The sequence below is a fragment of the Clarias gariepinus genome, chromosome 25, assembly GCF_024256425.1.
Source record: "Clarias gariepinus isolate MV-2021 ecotype Netherlands chromosome 25, CGAR_prim_01v2, whole genome shotgun sequence".
NCBI classification, from domain to species: Eukaryota; Metazoa; Chordata; class Actinopteri; order Siluriformes; family Clariidae; genus Clarias; species Clarias gariepinus.
Window position 1 is genome coordinate 8,285,973 of NC_071124.1, and position 27,849 is coordinate 8,313,821.

At 36.3% G+C, this 27,849-nt stretch overlaps 1 protein-coding gene across 4 annotated transcripts; it reads right to left on the bottom strand.

Moving 5' to 3' along the window:
• Positions 1–5,902: 5,902 nt before the first annotated feature.
• Positions 5,903–26,584, bottom strand: si:ch211-235m3.5 (BICD family-like cargo adapter 1). Of its 4 annotated transcripts, none has more exons than XM_053487009.1 (11): positions 26,257–26,584; positions 21,361–21,576; positions 15,481–15,597; positions 15,053–15,178; positions 14,571–14,750; positions 13,889–13,927; positions 11,229–11,378; positions 10,573–10,650; positions 8,743–8,855; positions 8,216–8,336; positions 5,903–7,239 (listed from the first exon to the last, which is right to left on the bottom strand). In XM_053487009.1, the coding sequence occupies exons 1-11, from the start codon at positions 26,473–26,475 to the stop codon at positions 7,042–7,044; spliced, it is 1,557 nt and encodes a 518-aa protein (XP_053342984.1). In that variant the 5' UTR covers positions 26,476–26,584; the 3' UTR covers positions 5,903–7,041. The 4 variants fall into 4 exon arrangements, with proteins under 4 accessions (XP_053342984.1, XP_053342983.1, XP_053342985.1 ...); XM_053487008.1 differs by having other exon boundaries at positions 15,053–15,199; positions 26,257–26,582; XM_053487010.1 differs by lacking the exon at positions 13,889–13,927 and having other exon boundaries at positions 15,053–15,199; positions 26,257–26,581.
• Between the last annotated feature and the right edge of the window lie 1,265 nt (positions 26,585–27,849).

Genomic DNA, 27,849 nt, shown 5'->3' on the forward strand with positions numbered 1-27,849 from the left:
AAAGTGAAGGTCTAAATACATGTACAGAGTGTAATGATGTAATTATTTTTTGACGTCAAAAAAATTACAATCATCCACATACACCTGTCACAGCTATCAGCTGGATGATCCAAGCATGTGATAGAAGTCAGAACGCAGAAACTGTGTGTCCTGGGAAGAACATTAACATCCGGTCCAAACAAGTTAGAGCATAGTGGATATAAAAAATACAAAATACATATATAGTGGATATACAAAATACTATATATATGATATTAATATAATAATTATATATATATATATATATATATATAGCAACAAATTTAGTATTAATATATTTATACAAGTTTTGTATAATGTCTATCTAATCTAACAGACATATACAGTATATTCTACTGTACAACCAACAAAAAAAGTTCATTTTTAATGAACAAAAGGCTATTTTTTTCTCCAGATTAAAGTTACATATACAATTCTCCCAAACATTCACAACACAAGTTACTTCCTGCTCACTTTATAACAGCTATAAACAGTCGTTCCATCTCTTTTCTCCATGTTTCAAATAGACAAACCAAAAAAAAAAAAAACCTTAAACTCCTCGATTAGAAGACTTATAGTGAAATACTTGCTGACACTAGAGACTCTTTTTTTTTATAAATGTTAAGTAAACATTATCAAATATATTTACTTGAAGCTTCATCATATCAACTATTAAACGCTGTCCTAAACTAAAAACAAGCGAATCACCAGAAATGAGTCATCGTTGTTGATTTGCAATGTGTACTTCAGTAAAGCTGATGTCATTTGCCTTGTTCAGCTATGTATGACTCGGCAGAAAAGAAGTTTTTGTTTATAATATACAGTAGGCTACTACAGACTAGCATTTAACCTTACATTTTTGATTCATATTTATATTATCTGTTTTCTATCTATCTATCTATCTATCTATCTATCTATCTACCTATCTATCTATCTATCTATTTATTTATTTATTTATGATCGGCGTTCGAGTCAAATCAGGACTCTGCACAAAACGGTTATAAGGTTATTTCACTATATAGTCCCCTCCTACACTAATGCAGTTATCCCAGTGTTTTACCATCAGGCTAGATAATTTTCTTAGTATGTTGGATCGGAATTCCTTTTCTTTTGTGTCAAGACGTTTCTTTAATACACTGCACAGTTCGAAGACAGAGAGCTCTCTTAGTACCCAAGGTGCACTCACTGTCCAGAAATGCAGGTGTCGGTGAATGATGTGTGTACAATCTCCACAGAAAGGTTCGTCTCTTTCGCAAGTCGGCGACAAGTTATCCTTCTATTTTTAAGGATCAGGCGTTCTCATCTGAGATCATTACTGACTGACTTTAGACATTTGTACAATTTTTATGTTTTACTGTGGTTTAGAGTCTTATCATCATTCTAGGCTTTTGTGCCTTCATTTCCCATAACTTTCATCACAAGTCCTGGTTTGCCTTGAACATCATCTATCTGTCTGTCTATTATTCTACAAAAATTGCTACCATGACCTCTGAATACTGAATGCACACACCTGAACTCAAGCGCCCCCACACTAAAAAAGAACGCTCGCAACACTGTTCTATTTAATTATCAGACACACCAAGCCTTTGTTTCTTGTTTGATAAAACTGGTTTTGACCTTCACTTGTTTTCTCATTCTCATCTCATGGTGCATTCTGTTCCACGGTGTACTTTAAACTGTCCTCCCTACACTCTGCTCCCTGTGCAGGTCATGTCCTAGGACAAAATCCCTTCATTTGAAACACCCTGCCACATCTCCAATGCCCAAGTTTTCCTCAGTGTGTTTTGATAACTTAAGCACCTTGGATACCTGTTGCACATAATGTTGCACCTAAACCTACAGTACTTGTTTCACACTACTGAAATAAAATCTTATATATATAAAATTATTATGGATCTAAATATATTCACAAGATGCTGTCATTGCTATAAGATTATTAGGATTCTTATTAATCAGGTTAATAGCCCATGTTACAGAAGATGATTAGAGACAACATAAACAATTTATTTGAGCTCTGCCTTTTTTCTTTTTTCTTTTGTCAGAATTCCAAGATTAAAGTATTCTAAGGAAAAAAGTCAAAACTTTGTTAATGAATTATTGGTTATATACAAACACACACACACACACACACACACACACACACACACACACACACACACATATATATATATATATATATATATATAACAAATAATATATATATATATCTATATAAAATTTTTTATTAGGTATCAGTAATATTATGTTGTCCTCAATATTAATGAATGGTGCATAAAATTAATGTGAGCGCCGCATTTTTGTTCTCAACCTAGGTGCAGTAACTGATGGGTAATTTTGCTTGTCCACTTCTGGAGAAATTATGAAACGCTATTTGCTTGTAAGTTTCGCTCTCTAAGGGTTTGGAGTCTTACTTAAGATATCTCAATCCCTGTACAGACCACTTTGTATGGAGCTACTAGATGATCAGAATGTAGCCTTAGTTTCCTGTTTTGATTAACTGTCTGCACATCACCATACCTGGTGCATGTTCCTGGATTTTCCCACTGATACTGTGATTCAGATGTTTTTGACATGACAAGGCCAACATTTGTTTTTTCTGGCTTATGTCTTTGCTTAAAATTCACACATAAATAATATACAGATATATAATTACATTTATTTTTTTTATCTTATCTTTTCATAATATTTTCTGCATATATTGTATTTTGTGTAGGTGACTTTATTGTCCTGCATTGTATAATATATTGTGCCTATGATGCATACAAATACGGAATTATTGCTAACATATGATCCATTTATTTAAATGTTTTTTTGTTGTTATATATATAATAAAAAGTGAATCTTGGCAGTCTTATCTGTATCTGTAAACGGGATGTGAATTCAGGAAAAGTTCACTAGAAATACGTCATGTAAACATTAATTTCAATGCACATGAATCAATCTATCTCTTTCTCTTTATTTGACTTTGAGGATGATACACTGACTGGCACACACTGAACTTGGAGTAATATTTGGATATTTAGGTCACACTTGGGTCGGAAAGTTCCGCCAAAAAATTATTGCGGTTATTTCAAGTACATTAAGTTCTTACTGGGATATCTCATATGATGCACTTTAAGAGTCCTCCTTAAATTCCTTTTAAGCCACTCTTTTAGAAGAGACGTTAGATAAAACTCGTTGTCCTACTTTATGTGTCAACTTATCTCTACATCGCCCTCTTGTGGTGCGTTAGTGCGTTGCTAATATTGTAATTTCACCACTAGAGGTCAGTAGTTAAAACAAAAAGAATGTACATTACCCTACTGTGTATGATGTCGTGTCTTATTTGACCAGAAGTGTTTATCTTATTATTTTGTAGGAATGTGCGGCATTTATATTGCTTTGATTTTTAACTTTGGTATATAAGAATAACAAATCTACAAAAACACAAACTGGGTTATTCAATACACCGAATTGGCTATTTTTTAAACACTAGCCCAAATTTGCAAGCAAGCTCAACAAAATAAGGAACCTAGAAGGAACTTTATCTCGTCTTTATTTTCACACGCAATCTGCGAATAGAAATATATTTTTGTTTGGGAATATAAAAGATTTTTTAATGCATAGTATTAAATAACTACAACACTGCTACCATTTTAATTTTACGCATTAGCCACGGAAGTTGATTGCAATGAAAGTAGCACTATCCAATATGGCGGCGTTGCTCGACCGCCTTCGCTAATGCAATAGGCTGGGTATGTCCTGTTCTATAAAATATTTATTTTAGGAACATTCTAATGAACTATTTAAATAATCTAGGCGACCCGTTTTTTTGAGCATGATTTTTGTCAACGCTGAAGAAATTAAAAAAAAGGATCTTCAGGAAAGTTGATGATGTCACTTCCTGTTGAACATGACTTAAAAAAATATATTTTACAACAAAAAAACATTCAATGTTAAATGAATGCATACATTATTCAACAAATATTTCTGGAAGCATTTTAATGGCTACATTTTAATTATATACGTTTAAATACAATTAGCCATGTCTGTGTAGGAAATCCCCTGAGACTGGAAGTTAGAAAGTAAATTTGGGCCAGAAACCTGCATGTTCTACAGTACTGACTGAAAAAAAAAAAACAAAAAAAAAAAAAAACATATTCTAGTTAATAAAATATTGGTTTTAAATAGAAATTCTGTAGGATGACTCCACTCACTTTTTTAAACATTAGCATTAACCTAATCTGCATGTCATACATGGTCAATATTGGTTTTAAATAGAAATTCTGTAGGATAACTCTATTCACTTATTCAAACATTAGCATTAGCATTAGCCTAATCTGCATGTCATACATGCACGCACACAGACCCAATGCGGGAATCAAACTGCGACCCTGGAGGTGCTAGTCGACAGTGCTAACCACTAAGCCACCGTGCTGCCCGGTTGTTATCTATGCCTGTTTTTTTAAACACGAATTGAATTTTGGTAGCAATCTGTAGTATTATGTTCACTCAAAAGATGTCAGTAGTCGCACTATTGTTGATGCTATTATGTGACTGTCAGAAGAGAGGCATATAGTTTTCATGTTAAAGTATGTATACGTGTACATGTATCTACTAAAATGATATTAATAAAATAATGTTAGCTACATTAATTTCTGTCGAGACAGTTTGGACACCAAGAATGTCTTAACTGTACACATATGAGGTGGTATGAAAATGTTTCGAGACTAGTTTTGTAACACACCAACAGATGGCAGCACAAGTCTGCATGCACTGACTTTAATAAGTCAGGGTGCCAGAAGACATGGTCCCTTGTACATCATCAACTGTGCAACTAGTGCTATGCTGACCACGTGTGTTACCATGTCTGCAATTTTACCATGGACAGCAAGTTAGAACAAAAAGCAAACATTAAATTCTCTGTGAAACCAAGGGAAGCTGCCACAGAAAGGTTTGATATGATTCGGCAAGTTTACAGGGATGCTGCAAGTCAAGTCAAGTAGGCTTCATTCTCACTTCAACCATATACAGTTAGTACACAGTAAAACAAAACAACGTTCCTTCAGGACCAAGGTGCTACATGCAACATAAATTTACAACATAAATTAACAGAAAAACTAACTAGCTAAGAAGCCTAATTAGCTGGCTAGCTGAGACAAGACAGAATGACATGACAACATAGATTAACAACATAAATTAACAAAAAACTAACTAGCTAATTTAAAGACATAATTAACTAGCTAGCTGGAAACTATCTACGTTTTCATACAGAAGAGACGATGAGAGTCGATCAAGTTGTGTTGAGTGGCATATGCACTTCGAGAGTGGAAGAACATCGCTGGAAGATAATGACAGATCAGAAAGACCTTCAATGAGCTCAACCCCTGAAAATGTCAAAAATCTTTTGGCAACTTGTTGCTGCCATTGTCAATGTGTAATACAGAACAGGCCAGGCAGTCCTCACATGTGATTTGAACATGTGCTGTGTTGCTCCCAGGCTGCTAACCCAAGGGCAGAAGGAACATTGTGTTGAATTCTGCCAAGAGCTTTATCGGCGTGACATGGATGACCTGTCCTTCATGTCTAGGATCATTACCGGTGACAAAACTTCAGTGTATGGGTACGACGAGCATTGTGCATTAAGAATTCGTCCCCAGTCAATAGGCATTATTTTAAGGCATCTACGGGGGACACATACGGACAGCGAAAGCGACTGGATCTGTGACTTGCGAATCTCAAAATTGTTTTGATACCTTCTTATATGTACTAAAGGATGAATTTTACTTATTAATTATTTTTTGGTGAAATAAACAAATGTTAAAAAAGAAGAAAAAGAACAACAAAAACATACAAAGAAACAAAACGGGGAAAATATTTTTCAAATGTTAAAAAAGATCTTTATTTTACAGTGTATGAACCAATGTATGTATTTATACATTTTATAAACATGCCTTTGCAACCATATCTTTCAATACAGATAACTTCAGATCAATAATAATATTAATAATAATAATAACAATAATATGATAAACAATACTAAACTGGGTTTAAATGTAACTTCATAGGGTAGCCACTTAGGCGTTTGTTCCTTCCTTACTAAACACATAAAAAGGCATAAACTTCCTGAAGGACTAGATTGGGACTCTGTCCTAACAATGGATAACCTGATAAATTATAAAGTACAAGTCCGCATTACGTTCACATCTCTTAAACACTGTAAACGCTCTTAAACAAACAAACAAACAAACAAAAAAATTATGCTTGTGCTGGACCACAAATAAATGACATGCATCCTTTCTTTAAGATGTGTACAAAGATATGACATTCATGTACAAAGATATGAGCAGCAGTGTTTGTGTTAGTCATTAGCAAGTTGTGATGGCACGTAGGCTAAATACTGAAATATTAAGCCATTTACTTCATATAACAGGCCTTAGGCATTCATATCTACCAGTGTTTTGTAATACTTTCAACTCAATTTGAGTTATTCTTCCATATCTAATACAAAATATTCAGAAAAGCTGAATATTTGGGGAGATATTTTAAGTTTTGCAAACGTTAACACTTTAAAAAAAAAATTTAATTACTCATGCATATTTTAATAATGCAGTTCATTGTAATAGAAATGGTTTTCCTGAATGATCCTCTAAAAGTGTTTTAATATCTAAGAGCAGCCGCTGAATAATAGATTTCTTCCCCTTTTTAAATAAATAATATAAACATAATCAGTAAATACAGTATATTTGATCCCCGAGTGCTTTTTTTTTCTCAATACCACACAGATATCAGTGTGGGATAAAATAAACATGCATTCATGTCAGAGAAAAATTAGGATCAGCGGATCCAACTTTGTCCAGGATCGTTCCATTATGTAGTAGTGTTTTCCATTCGGATGCATACAGTGACGTTCTCAATGCTTGCTCTAGTCTGGCCTGAGAGCTAAGACCATTGCAGCTTGCACAATCACATATATGATATGCTGATGCAGATACACTTTATACAGCAGTATGCAGATAGTGTGTGTGCATTTCCTGTGCTGGTTTATTTGTTCATTTTCAGCCAGTTTCTCCAGGGCGAATGCTTGGGCACAGTGGTGGCCTCCGGTATGCAGGACACAGAAGTCGATGTTTTCACTGGCTTTCGGAAAACAGAGAGACGGCCTCCTCCGGACCGCTTTGACTGCATTTGCTGCTCTGTCTGGCTCTTCAGCTGCTGGTTAATGATTGCCTGGATGTCATCCTTTTCAAACCAATGCACACAAATGAAGTATTAATACATTAAGTAATACATCTGTGAGAAGAAAATATGTATGCTCAAAAGACATATACTGTACAGTATGACAGTGATGGCTGGTTGTGATAGTTGAATGCTGTGTTGCTGACACGTATCTGTACCACTTCGGTTTTAAGGGTTAAATGTGAGGATTAAAATCTGATATCTCCCTCACTCATCATCTGTGCCGCTTTTCAGTACACCCTGGGCCACACATATACACTCTCATTGATGCACTACAGGACAATTTGGGAATGCAAATACAGGGCAATTTGGGAATGCCAATTAACCTAATCTGCATGCCTTTGGACTGTGGGAGAAAACCGGAGTACCTGGAGGTACAAGCACAGGGAGAACATGCAAACTCCATGCAACCAGAGATGGGAATAGAACACGGACCCTGGCAGTGCAAGTTGACAGTGCTAACCACTAAGCATGTCGCCTAATCTGGTACCTGTAAGTAGATAATAAAATAAAATTGTGAAAATGAAGGTCTGATGTGCATGGCAAGAACTAAATATAATACTAATGACTTTTTAGCTGCACCTGCAGTAGCATGTTTATGTGACCTCTGTGCAGTATGATTGCAAATGTGCATGTTGCCTGTAGGGGGAGACACATGATTATTGTGTAACAACAACATCCTAACATACCCCAACAATGGATCAGTGTTTATGTAAATTCTCACTGCCTCTTGGTCATAGAAGCTCTTGTCTAAACTGTGGTCTAACAGGAAGCTTCACCCATTAGCCGTCTGCTCTGATTAAACCATTCATAGTAGCTCTAGGTGACATATTCTGTACTTTAAAGTCTAGAGACGTTAAATGTCATGCTTATTGTCTGGCAGGAAGCATCAAGTTGCAGCATAGAAATTGGCCCTAACCTTTCAAACACAAACTGCTCTTTTATCTGTGTGAATGTGATAGTGTGAGTGTTTTCCCACCTGCCAGGCCTCCAGTTCCTGAGACAGCTCTAGTTTACGCTGGATGGCCTCCAGCAGCTGGTTGTTCAGACACATCATGTCGTTCCTGCTCCGCACCAATTCTGCCTCCACTGCTGTTTTCCTGCAGTGAGGGGAGAGTCAAACATCATCCCATACACACACACAAAATTAGAGATAAACTGTATAAGTTTAAATTATTACGCATGCTGCAATATTATCTTATAAAATGGTAATTGCTTCTGCACAGTAAATGTTAGCATATACAAGTCAAAGCATTATACTGTACTATATCCTAATTACACTAATGTTTTATTGTTTACTGGAATACTGAAGCATGATTGGCTCTTATATTTCCTAATGCAGTAAACTTATAAATCATACTATAAAGTTTGTTGTGGCTTTCAAGCCTATTTTTGTGGTCATATGCAGCCACTTTTTTTGCTATAAAAAAAGAAAAACTTTATAGATTTTTAGTAAAATCTGGTGTTCATTTAAAAAAAAAATCCTTTATAGGCACAATTACGTACTTTGAAATGGCATCATCTCTGTCTTTTATAGCTCTTTGAATGATCTCTTGATCTCCTGATCCATCCTGCAGATCAGCTTTGAGCTTAGAGTTCTCTTTTAAGAGCTGTGCATTCTGACAGGCAAAAAAAAGGAGACATAGAGAGAGGGGGGGCGGGGAGAGAAAGGGATAGACTGTTATTTCTTGATAAACACACAAAAAAGAAAAAAAAACATGGGAAACATGAGTGTTTGCTGTGATGTAAGGTGAAAATAAAATTAAATGCTTATGTTGTGCTATAACTAATACAAAAAGCTAAAACTGTACTGCTACGAAAACCCGAAATCTAATTTATAATTTTGTTTATCACATTAAGAAGACGGCTAAGGTAAAAATACCACCATGCTCAGTAAAGTGTTACTTTATCTTTAGGAAGGGGGCTGTGCAAATGCATGAAACTTGCCATGTGATTATACCCAGCTGACATGTCTTGGTATCAAAAGTAAGGAAAACATTCTGTTTGTGCCTTGTCTTCACACTATCATGTCCTGTTTAGACAATGCTATCACAGAGCGGGCCATTATGATGCTATAAAGGCCAATATATTAATTCCAGGCTATGAAAGAGATTCTTTATCAGTATAGAAACTTTATGCTGTCAACCTTAGAATTTCCAGGATCTCTGGAGCTGAACTTTTGAATCTCTGGTGTTATTAGATGCAAAGAAATTGATCTAAAATGTTACTTTCTTGCATTTTCACATGCATTTTGTAATTAATCTATATTTACATTTCTTTTGTCCATAAGTATAGTTATTAATGATATGTTGTAGAAAAGCAAGCAACCAAGATACCAATATGGGAACCCAAATAGGAAACATTACATATCTTTCAGCTTAGTTTCTATTCTTTCGAACATTAGCTACTATGATAAGTACTGATATTGCAAACTAGCTTAATCAAATGTTAGCTAACATTTGAATGATACGGAATTAGCTATGGATAACTAATAACAACTTACTTATCTCTGAAATTTTATGTAGCATGAAAATAACTTAAAAGTTGTGATAACATAAATGATTTAAATGCTAACAACTACTTATGTTTCAATAGATTAAGGATAAGCTAGGACTTAGTAAGTTTTAAACTGTAGCTAGCATGTTAATAACTATGACAATACAAACTGGCTGAATCCTAATAACGCTTTATAACTAGTAATAAACTAGCTGAATCCTAATAACTACAGTGTAGTTAACATTTAAGGAGTTAAGATTTTTTCCTTTAGCGCTTAAATCTTGGCTCCCACTGTAATACTTTTGACAATACAAACTAGCTAAATGCTAATACCTAGCTACTATACAAGGGTAGGTAAGAGATTAAGTAAGTGTACATAGTAAAGAAGAGTTTTAAATCTCCTGTTTGCTGTCATGTCTGTTTAAATTTTAGATCTGCAAGAAATTTAAATCAACCCCTAGGAGCTAAATTTAGCAGAGGTTTTCCTTTTGAAATGTAGTGAAAGTAAAAGTAAGGTCTTTCAATTGAAAGAAAAACAGTCAAAGTGGAAACACAGACGTGACTGGAGATCAACAATTGTTAATTTTGTTACCTTCTACCTTTTATATATATATATATATATATATATATATATATATATATATATATATATATAAAGAGGCAGTCATTCATTCAAAAATGCTCAATGTCTGCCTTGCTAATATAAACTCCTGAAGATCAACACTCTTTGTCTCAGAATTCCTCCCAGCTCATTAATGCATTTTTGTAATTTGAGGACAAAAGCTAGGTCAGACGCAGCCCTTGGCCCCCTGATAGCTCTAACACATGAGCCATTGTCACCTGATCCCGCAGCTCCTGTATAAAGGCTGTATTCTCACTCAGTGATGTGTCTCCTCCCACAATGGGCCTCTTCAACTCCTGAAGACGCAATGAAACACAAATATGGCAGTTCAGTGTCACCAGCCTGATAATGATGGGATCCTGTGGTTACAGGTCATAGGGAGGGGTCTTATGTGAAGCACTGATACATTGCAACAAAGAGGACAGATATGAATGGCCCTGTTTTCTTTCTTTGCTCCCCCCCCCTCCAACCTTTTTTTTCCTTTCCATTTTTTTCACATATGTCAAAATGACCAACTAGATGTGTGGTGGTTGTTTTATTAGTTGAGGTACAACAGTCATATGCTGATTTTGTTAATCTTTCTAATATGAGACCACTTACATAGTGAAACTATCCATATTGGTAATTTGCATTGGAAATAAGTAAGCTGCCATGTGACGTGATGAGCAGATCGAGTTTGCGGACAGGACTAAAGCCATCAGGGGAAAAAGAGGTCAGCTATTGTGTAGCGTATTGGGTGTACGTTCATGTGTGTGTGTGTGTGTTTGGGAGAGCAAGGGCGAGAGATAAAGAGAGCGAGAGAGAGGAAGAGAGTCTGTGGTGTGTGTGTGTGTGTGGGTGTGGGTGTGCATGTCAGCCTGAACACAAAGCTCACCTGCAGCGTTTCATTGTGCACAATCCTTTCTGCTGCACTCTTAAGCTGTCCCAGCTTGCTTTGCAGGCTCTCTTCTTGATTACATGGAGCCTCAGAACCATGGGAAACAGGAAGCAGCATTTCTAAGATGGAGCTTACTTCCTGTGTGATCTAAAGATAAATTCAAGGAGCTCAGTATTTGTGGTGTTTGTTCCATGACAGTATAATGCTTCATATCACTTGTGTCATAAACACATATAAACATGGGTAACGTTTTATCGTTTATCAGTATTACAATGTGACATAAAGATGAGTAAATGATTGACAAAACAACTTGAAGTTAATTACCATGACAGCACTGTGTCCAGATTACCCACTATATCTCCATACAATAGTCACATACACTAAATGATTGGCTCTCATCTCACACCTTCAATATTCAGAGAAGGTCTCTTGCTCTAATCCTTGTGGTTTAGGACCATCTTATAATCTTTCAGGGCTAAAACTGAATACCTCTGAGTTTTTTAAGTTGTATTTGTCTCTCACACAAAATCTTAAAGTTAATTGTCCTTGTTTGGTATGGAGTAGTTAGGAGTCATAGTATATTCCAAATACTTTCTCAGTGGAACAAATGTCTTTTAAACAGTGCAGCCTCCGTAAAGCCAATGTGGGAATGCAAAAATGTGCAGTTCCTTGACTGCTTAATCACACACTATGGGCCAATTTGGGAATGCCAATTAGCCTATGCTGCATGTCTTCTGACTGTGGAAGAAAACTGGAGTACCTAGAGGAGACCCTGATCTTGGAGGTGCGAGGCGACAGTGCTAACCAAAATCCCACCATGCCGTCCTTATTTAACTTTTATGTTAATATAATATTAAGCCATAAAAGTTTACAGAATTAGGGGTGTGGCCAATTAGTGTGACAGTCGTGATGCAGGTGTCAAACTGCTCGCTGTCTGCAATGGAACACTTTAGTTAACTTGGACTGTTACAGTTTAATTTGCAACAAGTAATGTTGACATAAGACAATTTTTAGGGTATAGATGACCAAGTTTAATCAAGTGCGAATAACATATGCATATAAATTTGCATTACCACATTAACAAATTATCTAAGCTAAAGCTAACCTAGCTAGCTTGTGGTAACTGAGGTAAGTAGGCATGTTCCAAACAAAAACCACATTCAGTTTATCGCCCATTTATAAATTAACTTTGGGTTTAGATGGTGTCAACTTCTACAATGGTAGCAACGACCAAAGCTCCAATAATTGAGAGTTAAAACCACTATTCAGAAAACCTATGGGTGATGACATGAAGGGTTTGTCAAGGTCTTTTTATACATTCAACGTTTGCACATCACAAGGTAAGCTATGTCCCCTATATTGTAAATCTTTATGGCTTTTCTTAGCAGGAGTGTCCATACAATTTTCTGGGAAAAACAGACATTTTTTCAGTAAATAGCTTCTTTTATTCCTGCCAGTTTGCCAACATATTCAAAAACAATTTAGGTTTTTTCCCCCGCACTTTTAAGTAGCATGCTTATTAGGGGAACAATGTAGCATCATTAGCATGTGGTATGTCACTTTGGTTCACAAACAGGCCATTTTAATGTAAAGTACATGACGTACAACATCATTATTGAGGAATATTAGTAATTTATTGCAAACATTAGTGCATATACCTGTAATTGCTCTGTTAACACCTGTAATGGCTTTGCCTATGCTATGTTTTAGCAAAAGCACTTTGGCACACTGTGACCTAGAAAAACCACAACCCTATACATAGTTTCTGATGATCTGTGGCATCGCACAAAGTCTCTAATGAAACAAGTGTTCAACATGTTTGTTATGTTTTAGTGGATGTGACATGAAGAATAAAAGCATCAAAGTTCTTTCAAAATGAACTCTAGCGCTGGACTGCGTTACCCTTTCGCCTGATGTTCCTAATCAGTACCACTTGACAACAACAAATGATAGAACAAATATGCTAATAAAATTTTGTTGCATTTTTGTCCCTAAAGTTGAGGTAACTAAAGACAGTTTCTAGTCAATCTCTAAAAACACTAATATAAAGACTAATATTTCCTTTAGTTTTTTATTAATGTCTTACTTAGGTGACGGTTAATGTTTCAGAATCTATATTAGTCCAATGGTCGTACAAACAGAAGGTTCCACTGTTTTGAATGTTTTACTCCTTATCAGAAGATTCAGATTTTATTTTATACTATAGCTATAGTCTTAACTTTACATCTCTGCTACACAAATTGCAGCAAAAGATAAAAAAATTGCAAATAAAAAGAAATCACACAAGCTTGAGTCTGAGAAGTGTAAGTAAATATTAAAAATGCTACATACGAATAGGATGTATTGTAATAATAATAATTTTCATCTTTCTGTCATGATTTTAGAACCATTACTGTCATCAGTCATAAAGCATGTGCATATTTTAACAACAAATCGACATCATATTCATAGTGTAACAGCGCACATCATAAATAGAACCGATGCTCATACATAAAACTCTAAAATTACATTTACTTTCATATCGTTCTGTGACTACTTGACTTGGCAAGCAGACAAGAATTTTAAAGCTGCAGTCAATTTTTAGATAAATATGCAGGATATTTGCTGCTTAACCTGATTTTCTAGACAGCCTACTTTATTTCAAGAAACAAAATTACCTGTCTGAGTGTAAACTTTCGAGGGTGTATTTCTTTTTCCTGAGAAAAGCAATCAACGTGATTGTTGACAGATAGGAGAAAAAAAATATGTTAGAGAAAGAAAGAAAATGTGTATGTATATGTACACATGTACAGCTAACATTTTTTTTTGTTGACAGGATGTAAAATAAAATGCACAGATAAGACAGATTAGATTTTAAAACCATCAGACATTACCAGATGTGTTGTCATGACAGCTGTTTAGGTAATTCTCTATCTGCATTTAACAGCCTTGAAGAAGCACAGCACCGTGGGGGCAATCCCTACCTAATTTTCATTTTTTAACCTTGCAGATTTGTTGTAATTTCACAAAATTGTGGTCCACCCACATTTTTTTCTATGTCTGCACACCAACTAACAGAAATGTATTGTTTAAGCAGAATGTGCACCTTGTAAAGAGTAAAAAAAATAATAAAATGCTGTGACGGCCGTTTTGCGAAGCTTAATGATAAATATGTCCCTTGAGCGACTGAAAGATTAAACACCACTAAGTGTATTGCAGGCAATCCAATTAAAGCATCCTGTTAATGAGCACATACAGGTGATCCTTTGCACGATATGTACAGTGCTTGTCACTGGTGATTTTTATTTTTTTTTTGTGTGTGTGTGTGTGTATTAGATGTTGTGTTGTTGGACTGCTTACCCGCTCCCTGTCTTGGTTCCAGTTGATGTCATCCAGACTACGCTCCATTTCTGAAAGCAAGGATGTGTCTTCATCAATGGTTCTCTGGAGGGAAATTTCTTCCTGTAGTTCCACTATCTGAGACTGAAGCTCTTGAGCTCTATCTTTTGCTAGCTCCACCTCCTGCCAAGCCTCTGCCAGCTATAGACATTAAACAATACCTATTATCACTCCTGTTCCAGCTACTTAATGGGTGTTGATATAAAAATATATTTTTTAAATGAATATAACTGTGAGCTGCATTTTAAGCCAAAAACAGTAATCCATGTGATTACTATAGTATGTATGGAATCAGACAAACAAACTCAGATATGACGGAAATTTACACCAAATTTACGCCTGGAATCATACAAAATCAGTTTAATGGGGAAAACTCTGTTTTGTCACCAAACTGGAAATTCCAATTTGGAGTGAAGTGTAATAATGATTGTGTGTGTGTGTACCTGTTGTACTTGCATGTTACTTTGTTGCTCCTGTAGAGCCAGTTGTGCGTATAACGAGGTCAAGCTGTCCCTCAGCTTGGCGTTCTCCTCACACACCGTCTCCAACCGCTGTTCCAGAGACTGCTCCTGTTGGGTCATTCGTGCAACCTGGTCAAACATAACACACACACTGTACAGTGTACTGCATAGATCAACATCATAGCAAAAACTAAAGGAACACCTGTTTTAATATACAAGACAATCTCCCTTTCGAGCTATTGGTTCTCTAATTATGATGGATAAATACAAACAGAATGACAAGTTAATAGTTATTTGTGAAAAGAAGCTGGAGTGAAGCTACACAAGACATCAGTCCTGTGCAGAAAAACAGACAATATATTGTACGCTTAGGATTTTAATAAGGCTGTGTATAAGCTTGAATATCTCACTTGCTCTTTAAGGGCACAAAGCAGTTCTTCATCTTGGGGTCTTGGATGGCCCCTCTCTCCCAGTTCCTGCTTCAGGCTCTGCAGCTCAGCCGTGACGGCCATTTTTACCTCCATAGCCTACGCACAAGGACAAGCCATGCATTAATACCTGACGTTCTCTGAGCTCTATATGAATCTCACTAAAAGTTAATTTTCTAGTCAAGTCAAGAGGTGAAGCAATAAAAAGTCAGATTATTATCATCCGAGACATGTGCTAATCAGTGATATGGTATACTGTTTAAAATTGTTATAAAGGAAAGTCTTAAAGACACATACCAGACACCAGTCATTATAAATACAGTATACCAATCTAAAAGACTAAACTAATACACTGCAGTGTGTTGAACGGATGTTCAGTATGAGTACAGTATATAGTGAATAAGATTCCAGAGATGGGTACAGCAAAGGTCTTTATAATTACAGTAATTATAAGGTAAACGTCGGGCATGTCACATGAAATTACGCATTGACACAAGGGTGCAATTTGAGTGTAACCTGTGTTTATGACATTTTCTCTTAATTTTAATTCTTCAAGACAGTTTACCCTTTCCTTATTGCTCCTGGCCTTCTCATTGCTCATATTTAAACATCTATCCTCATTTATGTTAAAGAGCTCAATGGCAATGTCCGTTCATTTTTTTTTTATCTTTAAAAAGCTATACAAATAAAACTGAATATAATACATAGTTTTCAGCAGCTTTTGCATCATATTTGTTTTTCAAGGATAAAGCTGGCTCATTGAGAAGGAAGCACATTACTGTACACCTGAATTTTAGTACACCTCATTGATTGATTTAATGTAGCTTGGAACATTGAATCGGAAATCAGTAAAATAATAGATTTTCATTCTAAGTGGAAATTCTGATCTGGAAATGTTGTTCTCAGGATGGTAATTCATTCAGATTGGGTCAGACTGTTCCAATTGGGGTGGTTACATGATGTATTTGTATTCCGATTGGGAAGTTATTCCAATTATTAGTGGAATATTAGAGCTTATTATATATGTGTTATACTCACAATTTATATACTGTAAATAATTGTAAAATTATTTTTCCCAATTTATAACTCTAAACCATGATTAAAGGCTAATAGCCTGTTTTCATACTAAGAAATATGACACACGGTCATCCAGACATAGTTCAAATAGCTTGTTTGTTAATTCCAATAAAGATCGCCTAATTGACTAAGAGAGCCATCTTCTTTGGAAAAACAATATTAATTAATGTTTTCTGCCACAAGTAATATGCCTCAGCGACCAAAAAGTGAAAAGGATTTATGTGTGCTTGTCAACACCAAAACAAAAGCATGGCCTGGTCCTGATTCAGCAGTCTGTTCCCCTTAATGTCAGCTCCCATCATGCACGCTCAACAGAGGATCAAAAGCAAGCTCACCAGATGGAGTCTGACATCTTTGTCTTAGCAGAAGAACATCATCTTGCCACATTAGGCACAGTTGGGGGGCTATGCGGTGGGTTGGTTGGTTTTCAGTCAAACTCAACCGTAATAAAATCCACAAACAAAAGCAGCGGCCATCCTGAGGCTATCTACTGTCTTTATTCTTGTATTTAAAATAGAGTGATGCAACTTGTATTTAAAAAATAAAGAGTTTTTTTCCCCCTGAAACAGAACGCAAAGATTTACGCAAAAAGATTTCCGTTATATAACTAAGATGCAGTAAACACATTGGTGCGTCAGTGGAACAAGTAGAAAACAGAAGGTGATGGTCAAATAAGCATGCTGTGGGGTCCGATTACACTGTTTTATGTTATAATGCACTTAACAGCTGAAAACTCCAGTCAGGACCAAACCCCGTGGGAGGTAAAGAAAAGACAAAGGATAAAAGGACCCAAGCATGACTTCTTTCCTATGGGGTGGGGCTTGTGTTAGGAGTGTATTTCAGTCCAAACTAAGAACAAAATCCCTTCTCATCCTGTAGACCTTTTTAGCAGAAAACTGGAACACCCAATATATCTTTATATATAAGTGCTAAAATAAACAACATGTATAACCATAGTAGGTGTATATGTCCAAATATGTACACATAAATCAGACAAAGAGAATTAAATAGTGACTGATGTAAATATTTTTTTTTTACATTTAAAGCAGTTGACAGACACGCTTAACCAAAGAAACATACATTTTAACTTGTTACATCCGAGCGTCAAGGGCCGTGCTTATGGGCCCAACAGGGGCTACTTGGTGGTTGTGGGGTTTAAACCCGTGACCTTTCAATCAGCAGTCCAATGCCCTAACCACTGAGCTATAGTACTCCTGACATGTCCTCTAGTACTTAAGCTTCAAACTACATTTCTCCACCTGGCACCTACTACACATTTCACTCTGTTCTTCTTGGGCTGAATCCCAACCTCATTAATCCATGTGTCAATACAAATGATTGTTTATGCATAATAGACAAATAGTGTAAGTGATTGAAAACATGATTTAATCTAGTCCCGCTCATACCACGTTAATTTTAGAATTATCAATTAATATTATTATTATTTTATTTTTTTTTAATGCATATTGACATTTTCTATTTTTATGATGCTGTGAGAAGTAAGAATAAACCGGCTATGTCCAGATGCTTCTTCATTTATTAGTTTCTTTCCTTATATCAGAGCCAGCACAATCGTGAATAATTTACCAACACAATCTCATCAACTCGGTCCCTGGTTTGAGTTTAGTCAAAGGATTTGTACCATCATCACAAACCTTGTACGATTTTTCTCTTTAAACTCTCACATTCTTGACAAACACTCAACATGCTTAAAGGTTATTTGGCATGCCTGCATGAAACGTGGGTTAATAAAAGTGTTTTGACATTTTGAACACACCACATTTTTTATACACAATAAAACCAGTAGGTGTTATATTACTCAGATTTTATCTGCCGCTTTATTGAATCAGTTTCTGTCACCAGACATTTCTTTTTTACACACTGTCATGAGTGTAAAAGTATAACCATGTGATTTGTTAAACAGTATGTATTTCTGTCTGACCGCTTCTGTTTGTTTTGACAGGTTTGCAAATGAGTATTACTAAATCAGCTGATACGCTGGACCTGCTATCGTGTGTATATATTGACACAGGCTGACAGGCACATCATATATTTTCTTTTTATTGGAAATCAAACAACAGCTTGACGACGGTGTAACGGTGCGACTGAGAGCCCCATGTGAGAATGTCAGGTTGTTTATGGGCTGAGGGGCCAACCTATGCATACATACACACACACACACACACACAAGCACACACGCAAACACACACACACTCACACACGCACATACACACAGAACCTTTGGTGTCTGCGCTTGCTGGTACGGGCAGATACAACATTCCTGGAATGACCGTTTCTTGTTCTTAGTGACCCTGTAATACCTGCAGTCTCCTACACTTTCTGACTCCCTGCACTGATCCTCCTTCACATTTCTGCCCTAGATAAGCAGTAGCCAAATTTCTAAGATTGAATCACGCCTTAATAGATGTTTCATTGGAAAATATTGCACAATGTCTTACTCCTTCTCTTTCTCTCTCTCTCTGTCTCCCTTTGGTTTGCAGATACATGTTGAAGACATCCCAGACTTACCTTCTCAGGCACCTTGGAAATGACGCTGCCGCCGTTCACTACATCCGGTAAAGGTATACCTTCTATCCAGCTGCTCAGTTCAGTCATATTATAGCCATGTTTCAGGCTGCTGTCTAAGCGTTGATTTACTCTGCTCAAAATCTGCGCCTCATCCATGGGGAAGGTAGAATGAGACTGAAACATTTCCTCCTCCCTAAGACTCTAGAGACGGTATGATTCTTGTAAACACGCGTGTTTCCTTGAACTCAGATTTTCTGGCAAGAGCCTGCTGTCCAGGCTGCGTTAGGAATTACACCAGGAAACGTGTATGAATGCGTGACACTGTAACAAAGCAATAATGAAGGCAGTAAAAAAAAAAAAGTCTGGCATTCTTATCTTTAAATATCCCCATAGCTGTTCTGATTACTCAAATAAAACAGATAAGAAGTCCTTGTGAGCTCATGAAATGACTCTTTTTCAACACTAGCAATATGTGCTGACAAATTGTGCGAGGTCTGTCCTTGACAGAAGCAGACCTTTTTAGAGATAAGATTAAAATAAAGCAGCACAGAAATGCAAGTGTTCTTTTTTTCACCGTCTGGAACACCATGTTAACTTCCCTAACATTTCGGAATCACATATTCTTTTTTCTAAAGCAAATCATGACATTGTTCTTAGATATTCAGTATCATTTAAAGGTTGTTTTCACTTTCTGTGCGCCACATACTTCACTAATGATCTCGTACTCAGGAAGGAAGCAGGAAGAAGAGGAGCAGTGCTGACAGTAAACATGCAAAGTTTTCTTTCTCCTGCATTACAAGTACTTTGATTTCATACGTTTCTACTTTCCAGAGCACAAGGGTTTTTAAAATATGTTTTCATTACATAACATGAGATATTTACCATTGTTCTTTTAACTTTTATTATATTTGGTAACTTTGAAGTCCAGTAGTTTCACTGGTGATCAGTGCCACTCCTTATCTATTATGTGCTGCATTTTTAATGTATAAACAACAACTGGGAGTGACGCTGTAATGTTGTGGCTCTGTATGTCCTCAGGGCAAAAAACTGACTCAAGCAAAGGCATTTTATCATTTCTGTTTTTAGCACATGAACAACTGGGCGGTTGGGTTTGAGTCAGCATGATCGTTCCATCCCGAGATGCATGATATACATCTCGCTTGGGCTGATACTTACTGTAGAACAAGATGCTCAAGAAAGTGATGAATCATTCAGTACTTCAGCATTCCTGGTTGACAAGTCAAATACCTGACTGGTGTTCAGTCATAACGCTGATTCCCATTTGGGGAAAACACCTGGATACTAAGTGTGTGAGATATGGTAAAATGTTCCTACCTTGTTCCAATAATAATAATAATAATAATAATAATAATGAAATATCTTTATATTTAGGTTGGGTGAAGATGACAATATTACTTCCAGGGCTGTAGTGGAGGCTAATCATAAGTAACATAAACAGCAATTATGTACCCCTTATGCCGCTACTTTAAACTTTACTAAAGTTTCTCTTAGAACAGCTTCTCAACAGGCCCGGTTAGTCATGCTGTTTTGCCAGATTACACCGTAATGCATTCTATGTTGCGCTGCTTATTCAGAATTTACGGTAAATCTTCTGTCTACTGTGACGTTGTTCCTTGTGTCAGCCAGCTGATCAGTTAAAGTTTGACAGCATGAATATACAAAGATTTCTGAAGCAAGAAAATGGCAAGCATCTTCAGTTTTTATTATATTCAACCTTAATTTTTCACTACAATGTATGATGAACTGATTGATCAGTTCTCTAAAAGGTGGCAGGTTTTAAAAACTATTCCATACTGTCTTTAAATGGTTTATACTCTTAATTGTGATTAATAAACTTCAGGTCATAATGTTCCCTCTAATATGTCAACAGAATTGAGAAACTTGAGAAAGAGAAAGTTTTAACCCTGAACATTGTGTAGAACTTTAATGAACACTATGTAAGCTGGTTACTCTGGTTGTTTTAGTGGTAGCAGCAAGATCCTACTAAGCGGCGCCCCTTTTTGACTACATCACCTTATTTAAATATACTAAAAATAGGATTTTAGCAGTTTTCCGGGGTGCTCCTAGTTAACAAACTCACACTCGCCATATCTCAGCAACTGGATATGATATAGTAATAACCTTTCTGAATATATGCATGAATTAAATCATAAAAAAACTGCAACTTAATATCTGCTTTGATCTGATGGGTCACAAATAACAAATAGTTTAAATACATCAAACCATAACACTAACCTCTTGGAGTTGTTCCTGAAGCTGCTGACTGATTTCGTTGTGTTGCTCTTCACCCAGAGTCTTCTCTCTCTTCGTCTCGCTCAGCTGCAGTGTCAGTCGCTCAGCATGGGCAGTCAGCGCCTGGACGTCCCGCTCCAGCTCTCCCACCTGATTTTCCCACTGAGCCTGGCATCCTTGCAGCTTCAGCCTCAGATTGTGCCTGTCCTGCTCCAGCTCCTGTGGAAGAGAGACTGAATTTATATCAACAGAAGTGGATTTCATGTTACATGATCTAATCTTCTGTTGGATCGCATTTAGCTTCGATTGCAGTGTGTATTCTCTGTGGCATTGTAGCAACAACCGTATGCAGCATCATAACATCTACTTGCGTTCAGAGGTGCATAAATTTTTGGCCAAGATCTTAAACTGATGACATATTATATTTTTAATGGATTGAAAATTATTTCAATGTGATGGCCAATTCATGCTCCTAGAACCACTAACAATTTGAACCTGATTAATCATGCAATAGGCTCGTACTCTCAGAAAAAGGATAAACCAATAGATGTAATAACCTGGTTATTTAGTACATTCAGGCCATTAACTGACTTTATTTTATTGATACATAACATCGCTGAGTCTAGACCTGAGCAAATGAAGCAACCCCATATCATAACATTGCCTCCAGAGACTTGTACAGTAGACACTAAGCATGATGGGTTCATCGCTTCAGGTGCTGCCCTTCTTACCCTGATGTGTCCATTTCTCCGGAATAGGGTCAATCTGGGATCATCAGACCACATGACCTTTTTCCACTGCTTAAAATTCTAATTAGCTTAATTAACAAGTGGTTTACTTATAAACATCTTTTTAGTCACAATCCTTTTGAGTTCTTATCACACTGTGTGTGGAAATGCTCTTACGTTTAATATTAAACACAGCTGTAATTTCTATTGTCAATTATTTATGATGCAACTTCACCAAGTGTTTAGGTGATCTCTTTTTTAAATGATCTTTTTTTGTCTAACCACATTTCTTTTGTGAAGGGACAGTTAGATAGCCACAGCACTATCATTCCAGATTTTAATTCAGTATCGCCGTTCTTAACGCAGTTACAATAGTTACAAGCAATTTCATTAGTTGCTCTTTTTTTTTTTTTTTTTTTGCCAATTTATTGCTTTGCCAATAATTTGACCCCTAAAATACAATAACATCTTTTTCATGAACACTGTGTTTTTGTGAGTTGGGGGAAAATCATCTATAATTACTGGAGTTACGAGGCAGGAATGCTACCTCTTAATCTTAATCTCCTTCTGTGCCAATCAGAAAATAGCTCCTAGCTTAGCGCCCCCTCCCCATGTCTAATACCATCCAATGTGCTGAAACAGTCAGAAATTTAGTAACATGGCTACACTGCTATACCAAATAACTCCACAAGGTGACACATGCTTTTTGTTGTGGTAGACTAGATGGGCATACAGATGTAGTTTGGCTTGGGTGCCGCTCTGATTGCCTGAGATGCCCCTACGTCACTGATGTAATGAGCGGTGATTATAGAGGAAACAGCACAAGTATTATAATTATCTTTATATATTAGGAATATTAGGAATATTATGCATCCCTGTTGCTTAAAATACAATTAGTAAATAAAGGGCCTGTAAAAATCAGTACTACTCACTACAGTACTCACATAAAACAGTACGTATTGGCTGTTACAGTTGTGAAGCCTCGCATATACTGTAGTTGTGAGAATAAACAGGATACACAAATTGGCATGTTTTCAACAACAGCACTTCACTACAAAGTGCTAGTGAAATAACAAAAGGCTTGGCCTTTTCGAATCAGAACTACGCTGTAGTTTCATGGAAATTACCATCAAAAACCTCAATAATTTTCTTGCAAACACTGAAATGTGTATGAAACAAGTGAATGGAAAGTCTATATGTGACTCAAACCACTGCTGTGGTGAGAGTGCTCATTTAAAAAAAAGACAGACAGACTGAAAGCATGCAATAAAAACACTGAAAACACTAACATAAAAACAAAAGAGGCAGTCTAGGTTGATGTGATACCAATTTACCAAGTAGAAGAATTATATATTTACCAAGAACAGCAAGAGACATGAATGAGAAATGTACTTTTTCCGAGTACAGGTTATTCTTCCAGGTTGCTAAACAACTGAACGTCAGCTGGTTTAATTGCTAACCGACCAACTGAACACAAGGGACCTGACAGAGAGGAGGACCTGTGTAAACAGACCGGTGAATAACACAACTATAGTGTAAAACGCATATGCACAGTGGAAATTTTTACAGGGATTTCCTAAAAACAAACCATGTGTCATTTTTATGTCTCATTGAAACACATGATAATAGGACTATTGCACGATGAATGGATTTGACTGTTATGGACACTGGAACACTTCGTGAAAGGTGATGCAGAATGAATTAAATTGAACGTATCCATGTACTGCGTGTTTCATCAGGTGCAGGAAGCATCTTAAGGTTTTTAATCATCCCCTTGAGCTCATTACCAGGTGCTTAGAAGCATGTAATGTTTCAAGCACATTAACTACAGTATGTTCAAATGCTCTAAAGCTACAGTTAAAGGAACAGCTTAAACATTTTCAAGTCTGTCTTAAATAAAAATTGTTGTACATATAAGTACAGTACAACAGGTCTTGGTCTGCTCTGGGCACCAACTGTGAAGTTTGTCACTCGGAATGCAAAGTAATCAGGGTCAAATTCCACAACGCTCCGAAACGCATTCCAAAGTTTAACTCTCTTATGAAGATTCTGCAATTCCACTGAGCTAAATCGAGTTGGCTTTTTTTTTTCTCCCAGAAATAACCATATGGCTAGTTCCAGTTAGCCATACCACTAGTTCTGGTTAGCCATACGTATAGTGCTAGCGGAAAAAAAAAAGAGTTAAATTTGTACGAAATACCCTGCAACTTCGAAGTGTACCAACTCGATTTAACTTGGCGGGACTGCCAGAGATTCATATGAGTTTCAACTGAGCTTTGGAATGTATTTTTGTACGGAACAAAAGAATTGTGGAATTTGGCTCAGATTACTTAAACTGTACTCACGTTCCGTGTGACAAACTTTACAGCCAGTGTGCAGAGAAGAGTATATTTACAACAACCAAAGCCCACTGTAATGTATTTATATGCACCTTAATTTTGATTAAAGATGGACTTAAAGTTACAAACTTCCCTTTAAGATGTACAGTTCTTAACTTTTTCACTGCCCATACAGAGTGGATTTACAGGTGTTATTGAGATATCACTGATCTGAGTACACTGCCTACTCAAGACAGAGTTAGGACTTTTGACGTTCATGGTATCTGATAAAGGATTAAAGGCAGATGTGGAACCTGGTACCCAGGTTGCATCATTAAGGACTTACAACATGATTTTGTTATATTACGCAAGGCAGTGCAGTGTTGGACAGTAGAATCCCTTAGAAATAGTGTAAAAAGTTTTTTTTTTAAGAAAAGGACCAAATCCAGCCAACTTTTTAGCACAGACACACACACACATATACTGTATATATAATACTGTGCAAAAGTTATGTGCACCCCCTGATTTTTTTGTACAAACTTTGTTTATTTACATGTTTATTTAGTCAGTAGTCAGTATTTAGTTTAGTATATTAAGTCAGTCAAAGAAAAAAATCTGATTTCACATTGGTATTTCACCAAACATTAATCTTAGATGAAAATATCTGTAGACCAGAAAATAAATAAAAAAATAAATAAAAGCATATTAATAAAACCACTTTTCAGACAAAAAAAAGCTACTCCACTTTGCCTGCATGAAAAAGAAGCAGACGCTCCTCAGAAGAACTTTAGTTGGTTTTGCAGGAGGTTCAGTGAAAATAGGCAGCTACTTTCCTTATAAAACTGCACAAATACCTAAGACTACCGTATATTTTATATAGACGGCCATCACATCCATTATTGACCTAGTTTCATTAATTAGTGTTACTGATTTTAATAGTATTTTTTGAATGTAGAAACTTTCTTTGAGGATGTCATTGCTCTATAGCAGTTATTTGCATGTGCCTAAGAAGAATAGAATTGCAATTTTATTTCATTTTCCTATTAAAGTGTCATGTAAAAGAAATGATCATGGTTTGCAACAGACAATATTTTTGGAACTATTTTGACAGAAACATTTTAGAGCTGCATTATTGATTTAAATAATTAGATATTTTTATGAGGAAAATGTGCATACACTATTGTTCACATATACATAAATTATATATATATATACTACTACTAATACTACTGTATATATATAAAATATACTACTGTAGTATATATATATACTATGTCTACTTACTATACTGGGACAATATGTAACACATGCAATGTGCAATCACATCTAAAACCTGTCTTTTACTGTCTATTCCTGCTGGATATCTGGAGTTTTTCTTAGGTATCAATAAAGTATCTATCTATCTATCTATCTATCTATCTATCTATCTATCTATCTATCATCAACTTGCTTTTCAATTGCAGATTTCAATTTTAAATTAGATTGAACGTTAGAATTCTTTTTAAAAAGATGCGCATATAATATCTCTATTAAAATAAACAGTACCTCCATTATGCTCCATTATAGAGTCCTGTTGCAAATAACGGACCAGATACTTAAAGTATTAACAATTGGATCTGGGCATTTTTTCTGCATACAGTGGTGAAGCTGTTGTATTACGCATGTAGATACAAAACTGATCAAACGTGTTATGTCTTTCCAGCACGTGAAGAAATAAGACAATCAAAGGAAACTATACCTCACACTCATTTTGAAAGTTCTGAACTGTGACAAGTGGAAACTCTGCCATGTGCCATATAATCGCGGATCTCAGTGCCGTTCAGCACGAATAACTACTATAGAAATGATCTTACCTCTATCTTCTCTGTATATTCCTCCTGAAGTTTGTTATTCTCTTCCTTTAGCTGCAGGTTCTCAGACAGAAGCGCGTTCCCGAGCTGAGCTGCGAGCACGAGCTCTTCCTCTGTCCTGCGCAGCGCAGCGCGCGCCTCGCCTCCGTCTCCATACGGGTAGAAATCCTCCTCCAAGTCCATCATGTGCGCCCGAAAGCAAAGCTCCTCCAGCCGACTCATAATGCACCTGTAACCAGACTGACTTCAGATGGAATGGTTCATCTGGTTCAGTGTGGAAGCTCTGTGAGGGCACACGGAGATAGAAGGATGGAAGGAAAGTAACCTCCAGTGGTAAGGAGGAGGAAAAAAAAGAGAAGGGGCAGGACCTGTCACTTACAGGTGGCGGTGTGTGTTACACTAAACCTAAGTCAGTGGCAGCATGAAGGAGAGTGATTCAGGGTTGCCAAGTCGTTTTACATCAATCTGTCAAAGTAGACATGTTTTACACATACATTCAGTGGGGAGTGGAAGACTGAGACTACATTAACAATATGGATTTGTCCTCATCTTATTTAAAACTGGAAATAATCATTGTTTTAGAATTTTTGGAATCACTCATCATCTATCCCGTTTATACCCTTTATAAAGGGTCATGGGAGGCCTGGAGTCTATCTTAGCAGACTCATGGCAGGAGGTGGGCCATCGCAGGGCACACACACATACACCCACACCCTCATTCACACACTATGGGCAATTTGGGAACACCAATTAGCCTAATCTATATGTCTTTGGACTGTGGGAGGTAATCAAAGTACACAGAGGTAAACCACCAAAAAAGGGGAGAACATGCAAACTCTATTCACAAAGACTCTGAAACAGGAATCGAACCTGGATCCTGGAGGTGCAAGGCGACAGTGTACATGTTCAATCTAAAATCTAAAATCAAATATAAATATACAATATAAAGTTACAATAAAATAAAATAGAAAAAAACTGTATAAATTACATGGAATGTGCGAAATAAAAAGGGTATTAGAGGCAAAGATAAGGCACATAGGTATGACAGCAGCAGTATAAGTAAACCGTGGAGTGTAAAATAAATAGTTTTGTCAATGTTTTAAAATGCAAAGGTAGTCCTTATTTATATGTGACTAAGTACCAGCAATGTGCAACATATGTGTCAGTCTTATCCTTTCTATTAAAACCCACATTCAGACGACACTTCTTTGGATTTTATATAACACGAACATCTGGTTCTACAGTTTCGTAAGTGAACACTTATTGAACTAAACAAGGGGACATAAAACACCTAGAAATCTGGAACTTTATGTAACTATTATTTTCACTTTTTGATCATCTAACAAATATATATACATATAACAAATATAAATATATATATATATATGTATATACAAAACATTTGTAACAAAATGTATTGTGTTAAAATTAAAAAAGAATGCTCAACAGAAGCAGTTTCACTGGTGGTCTCAGACTTTTGGACACTTTGTATATACACTTATAAGATAGGATTTGTATAATTTGTCCAGTTTCTATGAGTCTTTGTCAGTTGAGGCCCGAGATTCCACATTTCAACATTTCCTGTAGACTTGACTG

Bases quoted from the DNA above. Each gene is read 5' to 3' on its own strand.
- si:ch211-235m3.5 (XM_053487008.1), bottom strand. From the start codon at position 26,475: ATGAGTCGGCTGGAGGAGCTTTGCTTTCGGGCGCACATGATGGACTTG. The intron at 15,598-21,360 runs GTTAGTGTTATG...CCTTGTGCGTAG, and splicing joins TTCAGGAACAACTCCAAGAG to GCTATGGAGGTAAAAATGGC. The intron at 10,651-11,228 runs GTGAGCTTTGTG...TTGCGTCTTCAG, and splicing joins TGCACAATGAAACGCTGCAG to GAGTTGAAGAGGCCCATTGT.